Genomic DNA, 17,260 nt, shown 5'->3' on the forward strand with positions numbered 1-17,260 from the left:
GGCTGTCATCAGTCACCGGGCGAAAGAATGTCGCCGCCATCACATTAAAGTCACCGAACGAGTCGTTTTGGACATGTGCTGGCGTCCTTCAAAGACAAACTACTCCGTGGGACTTTATTTGATCGATTTGGACCTTGTATAGTGTTGTTTACTTTAATGGCTAAAAGAATTGCCACAGTGGTAACCATATAGAGGCATCCATTTTTCCTTTTACTACCAATTTGAAACCCTACATTTACAAATAATCTCAAATTCATTTTAGTTCTGTATACAGGCATAAGTAATTAGATAGATAGATAGATACTTTATTCATCCCCGAATTAAGATGACTATATATCAATGTGTAGAAAATATGCTTTGATTGTATAAATGTGCTGTAAAACATGGTAGTCACTGAAATAATATGACTGCCTATATTTATTCAGAGGGTGTTGACAGCTTCTGCCTTGAGATTTCGCTAAATACGGTGTGTGCAAAAGTGTTGTTTTATTTACAAGTGTACACTGATGATATGTGTGTGTGTGTGTTCTTGCAAGCGAAAGATGAGCGAAACACACATATCTCGAGCCCCTCCCAAAAGACAAGGGAACAACTGTTCGCCAACTGTGCAGCAGAAAAAAAGGATGAACGATGCTCTTTTCCTACTAATGAGCCACACGGAGTGACAGATTACAGCGAGCATGCCTCTCACTATAACCACTTCCCTTCCTCCTTGTACCAGACTATTTTTGCTCTTTTCATGTTGCCACCAGGTACCAACAATTGGACATGAAAAGAAGGAGCCCTGATGCTGTGAGTAAAATAAATATATTAAACTAAGGCAAGGAAAAGGTAGATATGCCGGTAACAGAGGCTGAGCAGCACTGTTTTGTTGCTTGAGCATACCTAAAGCTTACAGATTAAAATTACTACTGCTGTCTGTGGCCGAAAATTGCAACTGCACCCTCGCTTAATGTACATGTATACATAGTGAACATAATAATAATAATAATAATTTCCTTTGTATTGTCATTCTTTGTAACAATGTACACAGAACGAAATGTCGATACACCTGACCCGTTGTAGCGAGCCGATGCAGCCGCAGCCAACAGAGGGCGCCGCCATTTTACCAATTAGGTATGACTCGGCCGAGGCGCGAACCAGCGACCTCCCAGTCTCAAAGCGGGCACACTACCAACTAGGCTACTGAGCTGGTATGACATAACATCTGGAGAACAGAGGGTGGGAAATTGGGAGATGAATCAGTGTCGTTACTGGATTTAGTGTTGAGTTATGTTGCTTAGCTGGAGTCAAAACTAATGTAAAAAAAAAAAAAAAAAAGAGAGATACAAGTAGAAAAAACATACAGAAATTACGATGGAGTAGAATATTGCATTTTTGTAACAGTGGATGGTGCAAAATTATCGAAAAAGACAGTGCCACCTTTTAATGTAGGAGACGGCAATGCTAGTTTTCAGCACAGAAGAAAACGACGTAAAAGAGGTAAGTAGCCATCGTAGAAATCTACGACTTTGCTTTCAGTGTGATTTGAACATGTTAATGTAAAACACTAGTGGACGTTTACAAGCATGATACTCTAAAACTCAACATAGCATATTTTTCTTCTGTATATCACAGAAAGTAAAGTAAGAAATGCAGCTTTCAATTTTAAAGCCATTGATTATTTAACTAGGACGGAAATCGATATCCTAAACAAAGATTAGCATATGCAGCTCTTTAGACCTTTGGGGAATAGTGTAATAAGAGCTAGTTCTATAGATTAAAAAAAAAAAAAATCTTATTTCTTTAAAAGTATATGAGTACAACTGTCATCAACACTGCCGGAAAAACATACGCCGCACTCTTCCCAGTCTTAAAGACATTGCCGCCTTACACTACAACACCAGAACCCACATAATTATTAAGGACACCTTTCACACCGGCCACCACCTTTTTGTCCTTTTCTATGACAGATGCTACAGGTCCCTGGAAGCAAAGATACGCTCAGAGAATGTTTTTACCCCAGAGCCATTACCACCCTAAAGACGCAGACAAGACTGTGCAAATGTATTTTGCATATGTATAGAAAATGTATTTTCATGTTATTTATTTTTGCACAATGTTGCTACTAATGTCATTGCACTATTTTTATGAGTAACAACCTCGGCCAGTCTACAAACAATGCCTTTTTAAAATTGCATACTTATCCTGATTGGCTTTTTCCTTAAGTCTTTTATTACCTGTTCATATTGGATTGTCACATCTAATCTTGTTGTGAACAATGTACTCTTTGATGTAATCAATGTCAATATAGACAATTCTATTCGATAGATTCAACCAACCTAACAGCTGAAGTGGATTGTGTGATGCCAAATGTAATGCACTCGGGACAAAATGGTGGACAATGAAAGCAGAAAATTGAGTAGTCTCTGTACTATCACACTCATAGATATAAATAGCATCAAAGAAGAAAAACATACTGTGCCTCACTGGCCAACGTTGACATCTCAAGCTGTGCCTCACACATCAAATAGAATGTGGCCGGAAATGACATGCGATGTAATGTCCCCCAAAAATACATTTATTCTGAGCCACACGCCTCACGCTTTGTGTTTCCGGCAGCGTTAAGAAGCTCGGGGCTGAGAATTTAAATTGCAGACGGCAGATAATAGTCACTGCCATCTGCCCGCCACATTGGGGGGAGAAAATGCTTGCTTGCGTTGACTTACTCTAATGAGCCCGGAAGGGGAGGGGGAGGTAAGAATAAAAATATGCAAGATGATAAAGTATTCAAATCGGACTGTGACTTTCTCACTCCCTTTCTTGCCCGTCCAGACAAGAGAGAAGAGTTTCCTGGGGCAAAAGTCGAAGGGTGTGAAGAGAGTTGCGAGAGTACTGTGCCAAGCAGGTGACTCACCCATGACTTTAACAAAGTAGGCATCGGCTTCAAAGTTGTTTTTCAAGGCGTGTATGACCAGGTCACGCTTTCCCTCCACCTGCTGCAACACCAGCATGTCCAATATGCCCTGCGAACCAAACACAAAATTGGACTTCTTACTTGTGCAACTCTATCGCTAACAAGCTAAGCGAAGGTGGTGATAATGTTTTTGTTTGGGGTTTAATTATGTATAAATATCTTCATGATTGGCATTGTGTCTGTTTGTGTGTCTTTAAATCCAATAATAGGTGGAAAGGTTTTAGATCTGACCGCCATCTTTTATAGGCGGTCAGGTAGGTTACCCTAGGTGTGCAAAATACCATAAAAGCTGACTTCAGTAAAAAAGAGCAACGCCCAGTCTCTGACCCTGAAAAAAGGGAGATGCACCCCAAAAATGGTTTCACGTCTCAACTAGGGTGATGCTCTAATGGCGCAGTCATTAGAGTTTTTTGAGGGCGAGAGTGTGCGGTCTTCAATAACAGAGTAGCTGAAAATTATGCTTCACCACACAACCACAATTTTCACTCATTAACTTTGAGATGCTTCTATGGGACTTTACCTGTTTGTTTAATCCAAGAGCAAGAAAACAGGAAAAAAGTAAAACGTTTAAAAAAGTTTAAGCAAAATTAGAAAATAAAGCCAAGTTTTGAAAGCAAATCAAATTTGGTCTAACTCCACCATCGGCATCTTATTCCACCTAACTTTTAGATCAAGCTTAACCATGTTTTCTTTGAAATCTGAACGTCACTGTTTGAAACAAGTCTGCAGGTCTTAGAGCCTACTGCTTTCGAATATAATAATCAATGCACGGATAAACTTTTTTGGTCTGCCTTGAGCATTCAAGATGAAAATACTTAGTGAGCCAACCAACTCTCCACTGAGAGTATAAATCGTATAATTTGTTTTAAGAATTGCTGTACAAGGATCTCTGTGGAGTGGTAACCCATTTTTGTGTAGTCTGACAGTGAAGACTGTTTTACATGTTGACAATAATCACAACGGATACTGAATATTGACAATATTCCAATTCTGCAAAGCTATGTAAACACACATAAGAACTTGATTAGGGTCTTAGTATGCAAGCAGTCCAAATGCAATAGTTGGGTTAGTTTTACAATGACTGCATGTTATGTACACATTGTTGGCAATAACAGAGGCAAAACATTTTCTATAACTCTACAGAAGATTTTCACACACTTTTGCTAGTATTTTGGCCGATTACTTTATGCAGATGTCCTCTAGAGCAGTGATGTTTTAAGGCTATTATTGGGTATCACATACTTTCAACTTCCTCCACAGATTGTCTATAGGGTTAAGATCTGGAGACTGACTAGGCCACTCTGGGACCTTGAAATGCTTCTCTCGAAACCACTCCTTTGTTGCCCTGGCTGTGTGTTTGGGATCATTGTCATACTGAAAGACCCAGCCAAGGTCTCGTCTTCAATGCCCTTGCTGATGGAAGGAGATTCTCACAATATCTCGATACATGGCCCCTTCTATTATTTCGTTCATACAGAAAACCAGCCCCAAAGCATAATGTTTCATCTGACAATAAGACATTCTCCCAGTCTTCTTCTGGATCTACCAAATGCTCTCTAGTGAACTGCAGATGGGCCTGGAATTGTACTGGCTTCAGCAGGGGGACACGTCTGGCAGTGCAGGATTTGAGTCCCTGGTGGAACATTGTGGTACTGATTGTAGCCTTTGTCACTTTGGGCCCAGCTCACTGTAGGTCATTCACTAAGTCTCATGTGGTTCAGGGATTTTTCCTCACTGTTCTTGTTATTATTTGTACGCCACGAGATGAGATCTTGAATAAAACCCCAGATCAAGGGAAATTACCAGTGGTTTGTATGTCTTTCATTTTGTAATAATTGCTCCCACATTTCTTTACAACAAGCATTTTAACTATTGCAGATTCAGTCTCCCAGCCTGGAGCAGGTCTACAATTTTTTTCTCTTGTTTCCAATGACAGTTCTTTGGTCTTGGACATAGTGGAGATTGGAGTGTGACTGACTGAGGGGGGTTTGGGGTTTTTAAGGGTTATTGTTCTATCTTCGTTATTCATTATCCATTATCCGTTATCGGTCGGTTCATAATACGCTACAAAGCCAAGGAGCCGGGACTCTTACTCTCAGCCAAAAGGCCAAGCTAAGGTCCTAGCCCTAAAGCCTTGCTGCGATCATTGCGAATGCACCGTTCCCGGAGGTACTGCAATACCGGACCGATGCGTGCGGTGCGTTGATCATGGTAAAAGGCCAAGCTAAGGTTGTGGAGTAATGTCTTTAATACTGATAATTAGTTAAAACCGGTGCCATTAATACAGGTAACAAATGGAGCCTCAATGGACTTTATTGACAGCTAGAACTCTTGTTCGTTTGCAGGTGACCAACAGACCCCTTTTTTGCTGTAAATCGCTAAATAATAATTTATATGAAAGCTCATTAAACAATCTATGTTCATTGTGAAGACACTTTATGATGAAAAGCAACATAACATTTTTTAAACACCCAGAAGCTCTTGCAAAAGCACCTAGAACAATTTGATTAGGTAATCGGTAGGAATGGGCGCAGCTATACACAGGACAGCAAGCACACATTCCTTCTTGCCCAGTGCGGTCTGCATTGAAGGTAAATATGTTGGTATCCTCGTTTGCTGTATTTTGTGACATTTTGACATTTTACACACCTTGTTTTGAAACTATTATTTAGGTCAAATATCACGGTCAAAATGAGCCTCAACACTCTTAAATAATTGTGGGAAGGTGATGAATTTTAAGTGGTAAATTTGTATTTGTATGGGACACAGGCTCTGGCCTTAACATAAAAAAGTGATATCAAATATTCTAAAGTATTAGCTCTGTAGAGCGGGTTTGGGGGTTAGTTGAATGTAGATTAGTTAGTTGAATTTGGAGATAAAAATAAAACAAATCATCCCTTATTTAATGTAAAGAGTTAAATACAGAAACAACGTCTATTTGTTTGTACGCATGTTAACCACTCATTAGTATTCCTCCGGAAATTCAATATTCTGTTTCTATTTTCGGATTGTTGCTTGTATTTAAACATAAGTCACTGAGCTATCTACTGCCACCTAATGGAATGGATGTGCAAACCACTGTATTCCAATGGATTTATTCAGAACTATGCACAAAGGGCCAGATAAATACAGCTGGAATTATGTTTTATTAGAACTAAATTAGCAATTCTTACAGAGAAATATTGTGTTGGGTCTTTAATTGTTGTAGTTTTAATACCAGGATAAATTAAATTGTATTAGTTTAATTTGATCTTGTTATTTTTAAGTTTATCCTTGCCCTTATGTCGGTTTTAGATCAGGGGACGGTATCATAAGTCTGTAGTATGCAATAATCTGTGCTCTGTCCAGCCCTTTGAGACTTCTTGTGATTAAGGGCTATAAAAATAAACATGACTTGACTTATCTTCTGTGAAGCAGCCGCTTTTTATTCTTATTTACAAAATTAACTTACCCTTACAAGATACCACATTAGCAGTAAAAATAGAATCCTACTAAAAAAAAAAATTTGACGAAGAAATTGTATAAGAAAAGTGTGTTTGTGTGCGTGTAGCCTGGGAACACAATGACAAAAATGGATGTCTTGTCTTGCACCAACAACAGCTGGCTGCAAGTCGCCTAATGGAGTTGAATGTGCCTTTAACTGCAATTGTAATGCCCCAGACACAGACACACCGAGACAAACACACAAGCATACACACTTTTGCATGGTTCTTGACATACTTTCGCACACATCCCAGCAATGAAACGTACTCGAACAGAAGGGCACACATGCTGTGAGACAGATTAACACACATACACACGCATGAGCGCCAAGAAACACGTGCACAAGCACACGCACGTAGCTCAAGTACTACTTTCAGACAGACAAGAAAGTCATTTTTGTTGACATGAGTGGTGGAAAAGCTTAAGACATAATCCACTTTTCTGCTTTAGAATGGAAGCTCATATTCTGTGAGCGATGTTGGATTTCTTCTTGTTCTTGGACCTCCATCTGCTCTCCAATTCTCTAATAAGAGACGTCATCATAAAATGACAAAGAAGCTGGAGTGTAAGCATCTACTCACATCCTCGTAGATGTCAAAGAAGGTGGCCATGATGGCATTGGGAATAGCGCCGAGGTCTGACTGGTCCCAGTGGATGCGGAACATCCGGCTGATTTTCTGGCAGGGTAGAGCGGAGCTGGTGCATGGAACGTTCTCCAACAGGAAAGCCTGCTGAGCACTGGAAACAATGCATGGACAATGACTTGCATTAGAAGTTGAAACAATGAAACTCTGAAGTCTGAAGCTCGTCCAAAACGGCTAAAATGCTCAAAACCAAAACATATAGCCTGTTTTTCCCCGGGAGAAACAGTCCGGAGCTTGTTTTATAAAAAAGGGCAATATCCTGAGTTTATTCCTATCTTGCTGGTAATTTGGTGAGTCCCACATTTGATTGCTACATCCTGCCCAAAAACAAACCTCTCAATACGTCATCGAAATGTTGTAACATTTGAGATTAAATCTTATTTATAAGGGTTTGTATTTGTAATATGGTACGTGGAAAGCAAATTCCAAGGACAGATTGATTTGAAATTGGAATTATTTTAATGGGTTCATCTCGGTGGGATAAGATTCAATTCTAAATGGTTCAAGTCAGTTATAAAAGTTATGAAACCGTTTCTTCAATAAAGACAAATTGCCAAAACTATAAATGTACCAAACTTGCTTTTTATGTGCAACGTAAGTTAGTTTCAACACAAATGTCTTCAACATAAGACAACCAATTGCTGAAGTTGTTCCAAAATTGTACTCATGGAGACTTGCTTTATGCCATCACGTACATAGGCCTTCTGTATTAATTATATTACCTTGGATGCTCCACTCTTGAGTAATATATAAAAATCCAACAGAGACCCATTTAATCCAATATAGTTTTTTTTCCCTATATTTTCATGGCATTAACACAATTATTTAACTGGTTTGCTTTACTCATAGACATTATACTTAAAAAAAAAAAAATCTACATTAATGAGAATCTGTCAAACATGACTTTAGCCAATTGTGAAATAGTGATAATAGCGTGGCTAATACTAGTATTGGCAGCCTCATAAAGACAGAAAAAATGTCTCATATTGGTATTCATTCATACCCAATTATTGTATTGTATGGTTTTAATTCCCTTGATTATTCGGCACACTCTGCCCTACGACATGCCTATGGAAATTTTGGCACATTTAAATTGCTAAAATGTTGAATAGCGTGCATTATTTTTTGGGTGAATTCATCCATAATGCAATTTCACAATGCTGTCTGATGAGTTGCACACATTCAAGACATTTGCACGCCATTATGAAGTGTGAAGAAGGTATTTTGGCTCACTTTTATTCACAATTCTTCACTTGAAGAGTTATACACTGCTAAGTTCACAACTCCAAGTTTCATTCCGTCTTACTCTTTACTTGGTTCTGTCACTATTTCAAATCAATTCTCATGGGAATGTGAACAACCTCCATTTCAATCTCCATCCTCATGTCTTCTAAAACGAGATCCCGCTTTGCTTTCACTTCTCGGTGGGAGTTGCATGCACGCACACACGCACACACGCACACACACACAAAAACTCACAAAACCATTTTAAAAATAGAATATAACGGTTAAAGGTTTAGAGATTATTGGCGTGCTGGCAGTTTGTTTTCTGGCGTTGGAGATGTCTGCTGAGACAACACTGAACGGCACGTTAAGTGTTGCAAGGTTTACCAGGGTAATATGTTGACTGCTGCAGTTTAAGTAGTTGACATAAATACCGTTGAGTATTGCACACATACGGAAAGATGAAACAAACAACAGTAGCTAGAATGCAATCGTGAAAAGTGTGTGCATACATATTTTCTTTTTCTTTTGGTGGCCCGCGGAATGCCAACCACTGCTTTAGTAGACAAACTGCAATGCGAAAAAATGTGCAGGGCATAGTAAATAAACCCAACCAAAAATATTCAATACCCAGGAAAATACCATGGGAAGAATCTGATAGTATTACTACTATTAAACATTCATGTGCGAGCATTTCTCAATTCTAATTTTACATTTCTTAAGCGAGGAAAACAAAACACACTATTGGATCGGCGATTGTTATATGGTTGCTTCGATACAGTAAGTTCTCCTTTTGCTGTGTGCTGCCTGCTTTCACAATGCCCGATATAAATGACAATAAAGCAGTAAAGCAGCGATAACAAAAACGTGCAGTAGCAAGGGGTTTCTGTACATGTCATTCTATTATAATACCATTACAAATACTTTATACTGAAACCGTATAGCCTAAAATCAGATGGCTTGATATTGATAAATAATATTACAAGGCAAGATACTAATCTTCTATATTTTGTGTTTATAAAGTAACTGGAGCTCAATTAGGATGAATAAAATAACCTCAGCTAAATTGTCAATTAAGAAATTTACATACATAGCGGCAATTAACAACTATACATGTCATTGATGACAACTATACCTGCTAAATGAATTGCTAAGAGCAGCTTGCCCAAGTGACTTGCCATGAAGCAAGCAAATTCTCACTGACAATGCTTCGCAATTTACAAGTACAAACCGGAATTGAATTCATCCTTAAAGCGTCCATTGCTTGGCAATGCTCCTGGCTCACTGATTAAAAAACAAGAAACCGTGAGTTTGGGTCATGTCAAATGTCAAGTTTTTCGACGGAAGAGCTCAGCGAATCGGATTGGCCTTGAGCTGGGTCGAGGATGCTACGAAGGAATGTGGGGCTTGATCTGGATTAAACACAAAGTATATATGTGGAGAGCTGGAGGTTTAGATAGTGTCTGGTGCTTGTTTAATCTTTCAGCATTTGCTGTGCACTGCTACTTTGCCATTATAAGGACTGTTTGTAAAGTGTGTTTGTAAGCCAAATGAAAGCCTTTCAATTGCGTTCTATTTATGTGTGCTTTCAGGGATTTTTTTGGGCTCCCAAAAAAACCCTTTCAGCACTGCAGAGGTGGAAGTCAAGTCAAAGTCATGAAGCAGAAAAATAAACACACGCAAACATGGACTGCATGGCGTTTGACTAGGATAAGAAGTCGGATTTTTTAAGCCATTCAAATAAACCGTTTGAATGCCTAGACCAGGGGTGGGCAAACTTTTTGAGTCGCAGGCCGCATTGGCTTAAACATTTTTTTGAAAGGGCCAGGAGGAAAAAAAAAATACAAGATACAGTCTCGAATACAAACCTCAGCAATACCTGAGTGTAGTTCCTATGCTGTTAGACAGAGGAAAGAAAAGCTACTGGACTTGTTCTAGGTTTGAGGAGTGGTAATATTTATTTTGTCAAATATGTTTATTTTCGGGCAGTATGTCGGGGCAGTGGGTAGCGCGTGTGCGGCACAGTTCTGAGGTCATGAGATCAAACCTTCCTGTGTGGAGTTTGCATGTTCTCCCCGTGGGTTGTGTGGGTTTCTTCCGGTCACTTCGGCTTCCTCCCACGTGCAAACATGCATTTCAGGTCAATTGGCTGGTCCAAATTGTCCATTGGTGTGTATGAGCAAGTGAGTTGTCTGTCTCTGTGTGCCCTGCGACTCTGCTGGCAACCAGTTGAGGGTGTCCCCTGGCCACTGCCCAAAGACAGCTGGGATGGGCAAAAAACAAAATGGAAGGGTCCCACAGAAATCAAGAAATATACAGAAGATTTTTTAGCGAATTAACCAAAGTTAGCATATACTATTTGTCTCTCTACTACAAGGCCCACAGCTATCCACATATCTCAGATTACTGCAATGCATTTTATGCAGAGGTTATCAGAAAATGAAAGGACTAACGCGAACATTGCAATCGGAATCTTTTCAGTCAGATTAAGACCTTAAACGGATTTCTGTGTGTTTACATGGCTTTTTATAATCAGAATACAGGCAATTGTCCGTTTCCAATCTAATGTGCAGTACTCATTGACACTCTCAATTGATATCAAACCATTCTTGCAAAGTGAAATTTTAAAAACAAAACACATTTTTAGATCTGGTATATAATACATCAATTAATATAAAGCGACAGCAACAATTTCATGCTGAAAATACAATTGAATTACAGTTCTGTTGTTCGAAACTAAAATTCGGCAACCCGTGGCACAGAATCCGCATGCGGTCCTTTAGCGCTGCTGATTGGCTCCGTGACGCTTTTCAGAAAACGTTTAATGCCCTATACAGACTACTACCCCGCCATTAGATTTTAATTAATATATAGACTTCACCTATGGTTGGGAAACTGATTTTCTATCATTACAAGAGAGTAAGACTTTAAGAAGCATGCTCTTAAATGAGCCACCTCGATTCCTTTGTGATATTCATCAACGGTGTGAGTGTAATAATCATAGCTGACCTTAAGTGGGAACAAATGAGCCGTTTTCAATTGAAACGACATCTGGAGTTTTCGCCACCATGTGTCAAGGTGTGCCAGCACCTCAGGGGCATCAATTACAGTGTGAACTGGGTGTTGGCGGGGAATTTCCTATTTCTAGAGCTTCCTTCCGCCCATCTAATTGGTCCCCGGAGGAGGCGCTCGACCGGCGGGGGCTCAGACGGATGATCATGTCGGGAGAGCGCTACCGGGCCATCTTGAGCTAATGCTTAACTGTGATCTGCCAATCTGTATTTGGGTTTGGAGGGAACATGAAACTGAGCATCCGCTACTTGATCTGAACCCTTTTTGACTGTTCTCAGACATTTTGAAAAATATAATTTTTTAGGTTTCGAACATTACCCATTCCCACATTATATAGAGTAATAAAATAGGGCGATTTTTTAATGTCACTCTTACATATTCATTCATTAAATTTACTTAAAAAACAATAAAAGGTAAGATACAAATGTTAACAGCCACGGCACCAAAGTAATTTAAATAAAAAAATAAAACACAGAGTAGCCAGTTTTATTTCAGATTATTTCATAATAAAAGTGCAGATTATAGTTAATACAGTTCTATAGCTATTGTTCCGAGTTATAGTCTTAGTTTAAATAAATTAAAGCAGAAAATAATAAATGATACTTACCTAAGCAAGACATTATTAAGTTGGAAATTAGGGAAAATTATGCATTTGATGCATTTATTACAAGTCATACATTTTTTAATAAATATATATATATATTTTAATCAGACAATTGTCATAAATATTCACTAAATTAAATTAAATACTAATTTAACAAGAAAAAAGTTCAGTTTGTATATATTTTTTTAAGTTTTGATTTTTCATACCTTTATCATTAAGCTTTAGTTTGGCTAAATTGTTTACATCAAATGCATTAAAAGCTTTTGGGTTTCGTATTAAAAATTGTGTTCGAGCCATGGGTGGATTATAACAAAGATGAGCTCCTCCTACTTCTAAAATATAATACAATCAGAAATCCATATTATTCTTATTTATTCTTTTAATTCTTCAAATTATCATTACCATCGTCAACAATGAAATGATTATTAATAACTATAACCATAATGTTCATGATTTACGCACCACCCCAAAAATTACACATTGTTTACTCTTCATTTTTAAGTGCACGTTTTTAATCACGGCGGATTAGTGGTTAGCACATCCGCAGCACAGTTCTGAGGTCATGGGTTCAAATCTAGGTACCAGCCTTCCAGTTTGCATGTTCTCCCTGTGCTGGCGTTGTTTTTTTCTGGGCACTGTGGTTTGCTCAAATATTCCAAAAACATGCATGTCAGGTTAATTGGCAGGTCCTAATTGGCCCAAGGCGTGAATGAGTGTGTTGTCTGTCTTTGTGTGCATGGCATAGCTGCATGCCCATGGGAGTTTCCTGTGAGTAACATCAACATCGAAGTGTGCATTCTATGTTTGGGCTCTAAAAAGTGGGCCGACTCGGAGAAAAAGCGGGATTATCCGCCGTAATCCTGAACGGCGATCCTTTTATACGCCCGCGATTAGTTGAACGTGGCGTAATGTCGACACGCTGAGACGGCATTGGTAGGATTAAAGGTTCCGTTGGAGCCAGAACACCTCACGTTCCTGTCACTGCAATGATCGCCCTACTTGACAAAAATAAATAAAGACAAGATTACGCAAAAATTAGGGGCTTTTCTGTTAATGCAGTCATTCTTAATTTCTATCATGCTTCCCCCTCGGAAGAGGAAGTCCTCTAGCGCCCCCCAAGATCGATTTTTTTTTTGTGATCACATAACATTGGTGGGCACAAAACAGTGATTGCTCGATATTTGTGGTAACACGTCACCTCCTGAGCAGCACGGCGGCGCAGTGGTTAGTGCTTGTCCGGCACAGTTCATGTCATGGGAACCTGTTGTGGGTTCAAATCCAGCTCCAGACTTCCTGTGCGGAGTTTGTATGTTCTCCCCGTGATTGCGTGGGTTTCCTCCGGGCACTCCGGTTTCCTCCCACATTCCAAAAACATGCATTTCAGGTGAATTGGCCGGTCCAAATTGTCCCTAGGTGTGAATGAGCGAATGAGTTGTATTTGTTGTATTTGAAACAGTCCTTTTCTTACTTTCACCATTACATCCTTAACAAAAGGATAATCCCGAACACGTCCTACCCTATCCCCGAACCTCCTTTCCTCTAGCGTAATACGCTCCGTGGCCGGAACATTGATGATAAAAGTAAGATAGATGCAGATAGGCGCGGTGAAAAATATGTACAAAGGCTCTTTGAACTCAGTTTGACATTTTTAACACATACCTATAATAGAGGAAATATTTAATTTTAAACTTTTTGAGGACACCTTAAACTATTCAACCTACCTTTAAGTGACAGCTTGATTTATTTGGCTTCATGTATTCCGCTGCCAAAATTTTAAACATAGCAAGCACCTTGGTCTTTGTTCTTCACTCTCTGTGGTCACAGTGCAGTGCTACGTACGTTTCGACCAACTTCCTCATCTCATCTTTGTATAGGGGACTTTTGTTTGCCTCTTTGCCTCATCTCTCTTCGCCTGTCTCCTCATCTGTGTTAAATCTTTTTTCATGGGGTCACTTGAAAGTCGGCTACACTTTATACCCAATGCTCATACGCATGGAATTTAAATGTAGACAAAACACTCTGTCAATAAGAATGCCACCGCCGCGCAGTGTAGTGGAGGTGCATTAGAACTTTATTCTAGGAAAGTTAAAAAAAAAGTTCCCCAAAGTCAAGAGTGCCCCACTAGGGGAGTCTACACCACTATTTGAGAACCGCTGTGTTAATGACACATTACAGTAGCAATAATCTGAGTATACTTGGATAATAAAGCAGAAGTCCTTTTTTTTTTAAAAAAACAAAAAAAGAAGACGACAACAATACAATTTCGACATCTAGAGAAGGACTGGTTTGAAATGGCATTGCCTAGCAACAGCCAGCGAAACTCTTGGCAGATGCTCGGTTGGGCTGCATACAGATAAATGGTGAGTTAGATAGAAAGAGAAATGACACCAAGTAGATTTTTCCCTCTTTGAAAATCTTTTGAATAAGTTCTAATTTTCAGTCCTGCACCATGCCAAAAATGGACAGCCGACCAGTCAAAGTGCAAAATCGTGACAACTACTTTTACCATGAGTTGAAAGCCAAACTATGTTTACCCTTGCTTACAATATGGTAGATATTTAATTGTTGCCTTAAAAAGGGTCACTTTTAGGAAAAACTAAATACACGAAAATATTACCATGAGTCATCTTTCAAAAAAACAACAACAACAAAGAATGCAAATAGCTTTGATTGGCCCAATTACACACATTAAAAAAAAAATCCTTCATTGAAAAATGTTTCCATTTTATATACAAATATAATGAGAAGCTTCACAAATTAAAATCAATTGTTGTATATGTGAATTTCAACTAATGGAAAACAATTGTATTTATCTGAGGTATACTGATTGGACAAAAGAAGAGTTACCACTTCCAAGATTTCTTTAAGACATACCATTACGACATCTGGTGAAAGGGTTCATCATGAGTAACCCTATTTATCGAATAAAAAAAAAAAAAAAAACTAAATCAAGAAAATCTGCTACTTAAGGCCCGGTCACACAGCCTTTCACGGGCGTATCGACGCTGAATCAAGGCCAGAAATTTCTGCCCGTGAAGCAGACGCTGTTGGACGCTTTTGAGATCGCGATACAGACGAGATACAGCCGTGCTTTACACGCGGTAAAAAATTCACACGCGAAAAAGTTTTGCGCTGCTCAAAACTTTAGACCACGGGTAATCGCAGGCGGCACAGCGAACAGCCGCGGTTACCAGCGATAAGGACGCGGAACAGTCGCCGGCCAATTTTGCACATTTTCCACCGCGGGCAACCACGGGCAAAAAAAAAAAAAAAAAAAAAACATCGCAAAATTTTACCCGCAATACAGACGCAAAAGGCTGTGTGACCGGGTCTTTATTCTGATTATGGCCATTTCCAAGGTCTTGATAAATACATCGACAATCTCGCAGTCAACAACTTTTCTACTCTTTGATTTCTGACTAGTGCGAAGGGCTACCAGTTTAACATGCATCTCTTATTATGATATTACCATGTTATTACTATGTGATTACCAGGTTTAAATTATTACAAGTAGGGTTAAAAAAGACTCGGTCAACCACTAAAATGTTGGCCTTGTATAGAGGCAAAGGACATTTACATTGATTATAGGCTAATTTAAAAAATAATATTCAGAATAATTGATGATAAATTTAAAGATGCAGATCATCATTGGTGAGCTATTTTAAGAACCGGTCTGCGGGCTTCTCAGGTGTTCTTAGGGGGCTACTTAAGGCCCGCAGGCACAGCTTTGGGGACCCCTGATCTAAAACAAGAGATTTTCCGATGTATTCCAAATTTATATTTAGAAGACGGATAAACAAAAAATGAAGAGGGAATGAGATTGGATAATGCCCTGGAGTGTGAAGACTCATTTAAAAAGACTCAATGTAAAAAAATTAAATAAAAATCAACCCAAACGGAATGACTCACACATAAATCAATAGCTGCACACGTCAGATTATTATCCAAACATCCCTAAGGCCAGTGTTGTAGATTCCCGGTCCAAAACCCATTTGATGGAAAGCGTGAGATTTAACGGCCATTTAAACGCATCGTTCGGCGTCAGGTGCTATGCTTGGAGTTGCTCCGGTTCAGTCGTTTAGCATCTGTGACCTCATTTTGCTTTCCCAAAATAGCTCAACATGTGCCTTGTGAGGTCGTCGGGTGACATTTAGAACCTTCTTCACTCATGAAAAGCCGGGCGGACCCATTTTCCATCACAAGCTGCGAGGCGGCATGATGCTCGGCCTCCCCGGAGTTGAAAGGAAAATGGAAAGTGTGAAGTGGATGCGGGAATCCATCAGGGAGACCCGCTTTCTGTCAATGTCCCGCTCTGCATGCACAACATGGAGAAGAACAGTTGCTTAAGGTTTCCCCCTTCTTATGCCTTGCTGTGCTGTTTTCCTAACAATCATTTGTGTTAGTATGATTAGAGGACTTAGCATCAAGCTTATAATTCAGCCTCAAAAACATTTTCAAATAAATATTGGTTTATAAATGTATTGTTATTAAGATAAGAATAAGTACGCTTAGATTAAGCAAAATGCTTTTCTATTAGCGATATTAGGTATTTTTCCATTTTGTTATTTTAAAATAATTGAGGCAAAACAAAACAATACTTAAATGTTGTTATTTTGCAAGAAAAGCCATAAACGTTGAAAATAATACGTATAGTGGTCAAAATGAAATAATATTCCTATAGGAAGTGCAGGGGTGTGTCAAAAGTTTTGATATTCTTTAAATATTAATATTTTTTTTATAATATATGTATTTTCCTGAACTCATACACCAGCAGATAATTTCTCTATGAAAAGAAAAAAAATAGTAATCTGCTTAAGACTGTTAACCAAAATATGCTTCAGCTGGATAACCGATTTGACATGTGCCGTGTCTCAGTCCCTGTGCATATGAAACATTTGTGAAATTGATCACATAATCCACATGCTTTTAAATTTTCTCATTCAGTTTTGGAAAAATACATTTTATGATCTTCTACATTTATAATTTTTTATTTCATTTGCCTTAATCATGTATTTTCTGAGAAATTTACATAGCTGCAGTGTGCGGTGCAGGACCACCAGGCTCCGCAATAGTCTAGTCCCCCTGGCCATTAGACTGTTAAATGGTCAATCTAACATATAGTTAACTTAAATCTAAACGGCTGCTAATCTGACTTTTGCACTACTGGCAGTTTTTTTTATAGCTTGCCACTCCTTGCACATTGCTCTCTGCACTATTGTAATTACAGCGTTATTGTTACAGTGTTAATGTTACTGTGTACCTGACTTGTTAACCTGA

General features: G+C 38.9%; 1 protein-coding gene across 1 annotated transcript in view; it reads right to left on the reverse strand.

The window, feature by feature from the left end:
• The window catches only part of itfg1 (integrin alpha FG-GAP repeat containing 1), a 188,503-nt gene that overhangs the window by 73,222 nt on the left and 98,021 nt on the right, over positions 1-17,260 (reverse strand). The window contains exons 11-12 of the mRNA XM_088333947.1: positions 7,021-7,177; positions 2,897-3,005 (exon numbers count right to left, since the gene is read on the reverse strand). Coding sequence (XP_088190073.1) covers positions 2,897-3,005; positions 7,021-7,177 — 266 coding nt within the window. The remainder of the gene's footprint in view (positions 1-2,896; positions 3,006-7,020; positions 7,178-17,260) is intronic.

Source organism: Urocampus carinirostris, chromosome 4 (genome assembly GCF_059441175.1).
Source record: "Urocampus carinirostris isolate Australia breed hairy pipefish chromosome 4, RoL_Ucar_1.0, whole genome shotgun sequence".
Classification (NCBI taxonomy): domain Eukaryota; kingdom Metazoa; phylum Chordata; class Actinopteri; order Syngnathiformes; family Syngnathidae; genus Urocampus; species Urocampus carinirostris.